Source organism: Diceros bicornis, chromosome 20, assembly GCF_020826845.1.
Source record: "Diceros bicornis minor isolate mBicDic1 chromosome 20, mDicBic1.mat.cur, whole genome shotgun sequence".
Taxonomy (NCBI): Eukaryota; Metazoa; Chordata; class Mammalia; order Perissodactyla; family Rhinocerotidae; genus Diceros; species Diceros bicornis.
In genome coordinates, this window is record NC_080759.1 from 3,865,592 (window position 1) to 3,873,664 (window position 8,073).

Below are 8,073 nucleotides of genomic sequence, written 5' to 3' on the forward strand. Positions count from 1 at the left end.
CATAATAAGTATACAGATTTATAACAAAATATGTGCAAGATCTGTGTGTTGGAAACTACGAAACACTAACGAAAGAAATCAAAGATCTAAATAAATAGAGTGACATACTGTATTCATGGATTGGAAGACTTAGTATTGTTAAGATGTTAATTCTCCCAAATTAATCTATAGATTCAAGGCCATTCCACTCAAAATCTCAGCAGGAATCTTTATAGAAACTGACAAACTGATTCTAAAATTTATATGAAAAAGCAAAGGAACTAGAATATCCAAGTCAATTCTGGAAAAAGAACAAACCTAGAGGTTTGCATTAACTATTTACTATGCAGTAATTAAGACAGTGTGGTACTGGAGGAAAGTCAGACACACAGATCAACAGAATAGAATGAGTCTGGAAAGAGACCACACATATATGTTCAATTGATTGCCAACAAAGGTAAAAAAGAATCTTGACCTATACTGTATACCTTGTAGAAAGATTAACTCAAAATGGATCACAGAATAAATGTAAAACATAAAAACTATGAAGCACCTGAAGAAAAATTCTAAGAAAATCTTTGTGACCTTGGGTTAGGCATAAATTTCTCAGATACAACCCCAAAATCATGATCTATTACAGAAAAGATTGATAAATTTGACTTCATCAAAATGAAGAACTTGTGGTCTTCAAAAGACACTATCAACAAGAGAATAAACAGATGAGCCACAGTCTGGGAGAAAATATTTGCAAATGGCACATCCGATAAAATGTTTGTACCCAGAATATGTAAACTAGAGGGAAAACAATTCAAAAAGATGTGCAATTTGGGACTATGTTTGATTAAAACGGGTGCAGGTGGGAGTACAGGATAGGGAAGTGATGCAAACCAAGTTCTCCTCATTTATGAAATACCTGATACCTCCTTATTCAATTTCAGAACACTTTAAGTCTCCCTCTCCCCCTGGGACTACCTGCTAATATTTAGGGAGCTTACTTATGTCCATTTATTCAGTGACTCTTGACAGAATGTCACTGTGTAGGCTCAGTCTTTCCCCAGACCTTCACAGTAAAACAAATCACCCATCTCAGCAACCAAGGCATTATCCTTATTAATTCCAAAGAAGGCTCCTTCTCAACAGACGCCCAGGGCCACAGACTACGGCAAGACCAGCTTTATTGGCTGTTTGGGGCTACCGAAGATCACCGACAGAACATCTATGGATCCTGTCGGGTGGCTACTTCTCAATTAGAGATTTAGTGTGTCTGTCCACACTTGAGAAATCAGTCAGAGATTTTCCCTCAACTCTGTGTGTGAGGAGCCCGTTGGCTTGAGATGGTCTGACTGTGTCTCTAAAAACCTGCTAGATTCAGACAGGCAGCCTCTCCCACACAGCAGTCTCAAGCACTACACTGGGGCTAAGTTAATGGCTTGGTTTCTGCTCAGATCAATCCTTTGGACTCTGATTGGCCACTCTCCTTCCAAGGCTCTAAAGGGGATCTTCTAAAGCCAGACCTTTGTCACAGATCAAAGGTACTTCTAACAAAATGGCAAAGAGTCAAAGGAACCAATCATTTACAGCCCCTAAAACTCCAGCCTGCTAGTAACACAAACATCTTGCTCATAACCGCCTCCAAGGGAAGCATGGCCCATCATACCGTTCTATACAACGCATTTGGAAAGCCAGACAAGGCGACAGCAAAGCCAAAGGCAACTAAGACATCGGACTGCTCAGCCACTAGGAGAAGGCAGAGCACTCACCCTCTGGTTCCCAGGGGCCCAGACTTACCATAATCACAGGTGGGCTGAGCACTCGTGTCTGAGTATGTCGACTGCAAAGTAGTTTCAGATCCCTGGACAAAGCCTAAACATATGCACAGTGTGGTTAATCTCCCCAAACAAGCCACAAGCAGATGACACAAGACTACCCTTCAGTGGAGACTGACTGGCTGGCAGGCCCTCCCCTCACGGGAAAGCCACCAAAAACTCTAGCTTCTGAACACTTATACCTCCAGAACATATTAACCAATGGAAAGGCAGGCTATATTTAACTTGCTATGCCAGAAGAACTGGATAAAAATTTTTAAACACTTTAAACCAGTATCCTGTTTTAATAAATGGGTACCCAAAATTATTAGAGTTAAATGAGGAACATACTTATATCAAATCACTGAAAGATGAGCCACCTCCAATTCAAAGAAGGATGGGGGTTAATTTTGAATAATGCTAAGGCAAATAATACTCCTCCCATTCCCCCTAAATCTGAGACCAAAACTGCTTTGTACTTTTTAGTTTTCCCACAAAAAAATATGTATATTACAATGACCTCTTAAATGTAATTACTTGAGGTTAGCATATTTATACAGAATAAATATCACATATAATTATGTATTATTTCCTACTGTCTCAACTGTCAAGCTACTTCTCAACTTAAAATAAATTAGTACCAAGTAAAGAAAACTTGAACCTCCACCAGAAACTACTGCTCTTAAATGCCGATTATAACAGATTATGATGAATCCTGACACTATCTTTAAAACTGGACTTAAAAATATTTTTTTAAATGACTTACCCTCAGCACTGAAATTATGACAGATACTATGAGACAATATTTGTCTGTTCCCATCAGAGCCAACTCATGACCTAAAAATTAAAGCCAGTGCCTCCAATAGCTTATTTACAACAAAAGCATACACCTAGCGCCCACCCCCACCCCCACCCCGCCTTGAGCATTCACATATTTGTTCACTGTCTTTCTAGTTCATCTCTTAAGACCATAGCAACAAAAATGACAGCAGCCACCAGCCAACACTGAACAAGTGTTTTCCCGGCAGAGTGCTAAGAGCTTTATCTGCATTATTTCATTTCATCCTTACCACAGCCAAGGGGTGTGAGCCAAGATACCTCACCTTCCAATTCCAAAATCCAAAAAGGTCTGAAAACCAAGTGCTCAGGTCTCAAATGTGGTGCCAACACTCATTTTGGGGCAAAACTGACCTGCGAGGACAATTACAATCTTTCTTTTCCCCACTTGGTCCAGAAATAATGCATTTAATTACAGGGTGCTGCCCCAGACCCCAGTGGGGGTGCTGTGGAATGTCCTTCTCTCAAGCCAAAATTCTAAAACACACTCAGCTCCAATGGTTTCAAATAAGGATTGGTAGACCCATACTTTATCTTTACTTCCCAGAGGAGGGAACCAAGACTGGGCACTGGGGCCTGGAGGAGAAAGTGAAACTTTTTTTTTTTACCTTCTCTGATTAAAGAGGGTATACTAGAATGGATTCCCTCCAGGGACCCAGGACCTTCGCAAAATGCCTAAATCCTAAGCACTGATGATTAATCAATCATTGTCCACAAGAAACACTGAGAGCATTCTTCAGACAGTTCACCTGTGGGGAAGTCTCACAGTGTAAAAAGTACCCTACACCGGCCTTTTCCACTGTCTGCTCAACTACCTCCTGGAAACCTGTTTGTTCAGCATCAGGGCCACCAGCAAAATGGCCCCAAGTACCGTGGTTTCTAAGTACTGCAGCTACAATTGGAACCTACCACACGCTGACAGGACTACATACTGGAACACAGCACAAAAGCTGCAGAGCAGAAGACCTATGTCTATTCAGGAGAGAGGGGCCCTGGTTCTTCCCTGGGAAAAATGAAAGACAATCTATCAAACCTTCAGAGCTCAAGGGCAACCTCTGCTCTAGTTCTGTCCTCCCCCCATTAACATTCTGTTCCACAATACTGTCTCCAGAGCAGGACCTTCCTTAGCCAGTTATGCTCCAGTGATAAATAAATTCTTGTCTGGTTCATACATTTTTCTCTTCTTGGTTCAATTTACCAGGCTGATGAACTCTGGGTGAAAAAATAAGCAAGTTTTTGGCCCTATAAAGCTAAGGGTCAGATCGTGGATTTATGATAACTAGGTATCACAGCACCTCCCTTTTGGCCAGCCTCTCTGACAATCTTTTTCGCTCAAAAATACACAAAGGTTCTCAGTTTTATTCTTTTCCTTCTTTTTTCTGAAAGAGGATTCTTTGAAGAAATTATAGAAAGTGACAAAATTAGAGGACAACTGGAATTAAGTTGGGTTGCCTCCATCCTCTACTGTCTGGTGGTAACCAGCCTCCAAGGTGGCCTCCAATGATTCTTGCCTCCTGACACTATGTTGTTCCTTCCCTAACTATGAGAGGTAGCCAGTGCAACCAACAAGATATTGCAGACATGACTGAGTGTGACTTCTGAGGCTTCCGCCTTCTTCTCTTTTAGATCTTTCACTCTGGGGGAAACTGGCCACCATGCTGTGAAGACCCCTAAGAGCAGGCGTGTGCAGAGGTCCACATGGTGGGGAATCAACAGCCAGCATCAACCTGGCAGCCACAAGAGTCTGGGTTGCCCTGGAGGTGAGTCCTTCACCCCCAGTCAAGCCTTCAGGGGACTATAGTCCCAGCTAACATGCAAACTGTAACCTCATGAGAAATCCCAAGCCAGAACATCCAGCTAAACCACTTGTACATTCCTAATAGAAAGAAACTGTGTGCGATAATAAATGCTCCTATAAAAAGACTGGTAGCATTTCAGACTTTTGTTTGAAGGGCTGATTTTGGATTTTTCTGTTGTGTTTTTCCATTTTGCTCCCATCTCCCCTCTCAGTGCTAGAGATGGAGCCTCCTTTCCCAAGTATACATAAAGTAACTAGGTTCAAAAGCTGGACAAGTTATCGAAAAGATAAATTATTTTAGTCACCATCTATGCTTAATAAAAAAGGTAACACTTGCTTCAAGAGCTCCAGAACATCTCTATAAAGGCAAATAGTTGTCTGAAATGTGACTTAAAATGCCTTTGACTTTAGTGGTCTGCTTCTTAAAAAGGAAAGCTACTGTGGTTTTCAAGGGATCAAGAAAAAACTAATCATTACTTCATTAGCTTGGCTACCTCAGTGCCCACTCAAACTCAGAATTACAGTCTACAAGATGTGGAGTTGATATTCAGATGTGGCCATTAGTGACCTCACTCAGTTCCCCGTCTATAAATATAAATGCTCCATTATTAAGCTACCCCGCAGCACCCAACCATTCATTTTCTGGTTTATTCAGCAGTCCTGCCCCTAAAAACCTCGGAACTGTCTTCCAGTTCTCGCTAAGAACTGAGAAAAAGCTACAGGAAGGCTAGGGCAGGGTTGCCCAACCTTGGCACTACTGATGTTCAGGGCCAGGTAATTCTTTGTGGTGGGGGCCATCTCGTGCACTGTAGGCTGTTCAACAGCATTCCTGGCCTCTGTCCACTGGATGACAGTAGCACCCCGATCCCCAGATGTGACAACCAAAAATGTCTCCAAACATTGCCAAATGTCCTCTGGGGGGCAGAAACCGCCCCTGGTTCAGACCCACTGGGCTAAGAGACGGTTGCCTGAAAAACTGGGGTTCTAACCAAGCTTCCGACCTGGGGACCAGAGGAGGGAGGCCTGCCACTACCTCCTTGTCAAGGCCAACATAAAGCAGCCCACAAAGCAGCCCAGAGGCTCAGGTTCCATTCTCAGTGCTGAACATTCCAGGAGAACGCAGGTTACCCAGCAACCAAACGTGCTCAGGCCTAATACCCCATCAAAGCGGGAAGCCTAGACTACGGCTCCCGACTGAGAAGCCTCATCGGTTACTGCCAAGGCAAACCCAGGCGGCCTTTCCAAATCATCCCGGGATGACTTACAGCTGCCCCAGCAGATCCAGGGCCCCTGTCTGATGTCCTCATCCACCCTCTCCTCTGCTCAAATCCCACTGGCCTCCCTGGCTGACCTTCCAACAAGCCGGGCAGTTTCTGCCCCTGGGCCTTTCTATCCAGACATCCTTACCTCCCTCCCTCCGCTCGAACTTCGCCTCTCTGGAGACCGCCAGTCACCACGTGTGACAGACCACCCCTCGGGGTCCTGATCCCCAGAGCAGACCCCGCCCGCGTCTGTCGGGTGCGCCCCCGCCCGCGAACCGCCTGAGGAACGCCGTCAGCGCGGAGCGCTCATGCGCCCCGACCCCACGGCCTGACCGACGCCGGATGAATGAGCAGGGGAGCGGCCGTCCTCGCCAGGCTCGGCCCGCCCCGCAGGGCTCCGGACCCTCCACACACCGACTCGCCCGGGCCGGGCGGCGGGCACACTCCGCAGGGACACCGCGCGGGGGGGGCCGGGCCGCTGACCGACCTGCAGGGCCGAGCCGAGAAGGGGCGCCCCAAGGCGCCGCGCGCCGGGAGACCAGGCAGGGACAGAAGTGGCGGGAGGAGACCTACGGCGCCGAGGCCCGGGCTCACAGTGGACGGAAGCCAAGCCCCCGGGCGGCCGACGCCAGGCCGCGAGGCTGAGGCACAGAGAACTAAGGCGCCGAGGCGCGAGGGGCGCGAACCCGAGGCGACGGGTCCGCGACGCCATTTTGTGACCGCGGAGAGGGCAGCGTCCAGCGCCCGGGGGAGGCGCGGGCCACCTAGCACATCCCTGTTCCTCCCCGCCCGGAGTCCGACCCCCTCCCTGCCGGGCCCACCTGTGTAGCTCATAGCAGCGGCGAACACCACACCCAACAACTCCGGCAGCTACTCTGCGCGTCCGACGCCGCAGCCCCGCGACAATACCGCAGGCCCTTTCTACACACAATCGAGTCCCGCCTCCCGACGTCATTGGCTCGTGGTGGACACTGGCCTTCACGTCTATTGGGGGGACGCACCGTCTATCTCGGCCCTTTCTCATGCCAGTGGCTAAGAGTGCTGCCAATCTCGTGAAAACCCCTCCTTATTCCCCGCCTTCCGTTGTTGCAAACCCCTGGTGATTGGCTGAGAGGAGCCGGCCTGAGACGGAATCCCGTAGAATTCTAAGGGGCAGAACTGTGCACTACGGAAAGACCTGAGGCCCAAGCTCGGCCGGGCAAGAGGAGGGCCTGTGTCCTCGAGGCCCGCCAGCAGGAGTCGGGTCTACAACGCAGGGCACCGCTCCGGTCCCGCCTCAGCCACTGGGGTGCTGTGCCAGCCCTAAGCTAAGTTTCTTAACTTCTCTGGCCTTCAGCTCCAAAACGAGCACGGTAAAGCTACGTTGGAATGAAAATTACGACTAAGCGCCAAAGAAGATGTTGGGCACACGTTCAGTCATATAACACAATGTGTGTAGAGAAATCAGTCCAGTGCTGGGTGCACTAAATGTTACATTTCGTTATCGATCGTTACATAACGATAACAAATATATAGCATGTTTATATATGTAATAAATATGTTGGCATTGTTTATCATCTCAAATGCTCCCTCATACCTGTGAGGACCTTTTAAAACAAAAATCTATTTAAAAAATAAGAAAACTGAGCTTTGGAATTTACGACTTGCTCAAGGTCCTTGACACCTAAGTGTTACAGCTAGAACTCCTGGGCCAGCCCCGTGCCTTAGTGGTTAAGTGCGCACGCTCGGCTACATGCGGCCCAGGTTTGGATCCCCGGCGCGCACCGATGCATTGCTTCTCTGGCCATGCTGAGGCCGTGTCCCACATACAGCAACTAGAAGGATGTGCAACTATGACACACAACTATCTACTGGAGCTTTAGGGGGAAAAAAAAAGGAGGAGGATAGGCAATAGATGTTAGCTCAGAGCCAGTGTTCCTCAGCAAAAAGAGGAGCATTGGCACAGATGTTAGCTCAGGGCTGATCTCCGTCACACACACACACAAAAAAGCTGGAACCCCTTCTCTAAAATCCTCTTGGTTTGTTCCGGACTTTGGAGATGCCACGGTAGCCCAGCAGCGCTCCAGCCCTCTCAGCACCCTCACTGGATATGTGGAATCCACTGTCAGAGACATCTCACAACTTCTAAGAAATGACTTGACAGAGCTGCAGTCACTGAAAATGGTATTTAAAGTGTGTTTGTGAAGTTATCAAGCTGTACAATTATGACTTGTACACTTTTTTGTTTTACTTAGAAAACTTGTTTTCAAGTATGCTGCTGTTGCTGACTTTTTGATATTGAGAAATTGTCCATTTCTTTAGGTGTAATAATGGCATTTTTTAAAGTCCATATCCTTCAGAGAACTACATACTGAAATATTAAGAGATTAATTGATCTGATGACCAAGGTGTG

At 46.9% G+C, this 8,073-nt stretch overlaps 1 protein-coding gene across 7 annotated transcripts in view; it reads right to left on the reverse strand.

The window, feature by feature from the left end:
- Positions 1-6,613, reverse strand: part of AKAP8L (A-kinase anchoring protein 8 like) — a 34,479-nt gene extending 27,866 nt beyond the window's left edge. For 4 of the 7 annotated variants that reach the window (XM_058563583.1, XM_058563582.1, XM_058563585.1 and 1 more), the window contains exons 1-2: positions 6,503-6,613; positions 1,768-1,842 (exon numbers count right to left, since the gene is read on the reverse strand). Coding sequence is in view for 2 of the 7 variants with exons in the window: in XM_058563587.1 (XP_058419570.1) it covers positions 1,768-1,842; positions 6,503-6,515 (88 nt within the window). In the remaining 5 variants the exon portion in view is untranslated. The remainder of the gene's footprint in view (positions 1-1,767; positions 1,843-6,502) is intronic. The other 3 variants (XM_058563587.1, XM_058563586.1, XM_058563581.1) reach the window with 1 other exon arrangement.
- Positions 6,614-8,073: the final 1,460 nt, after the last annotated feature.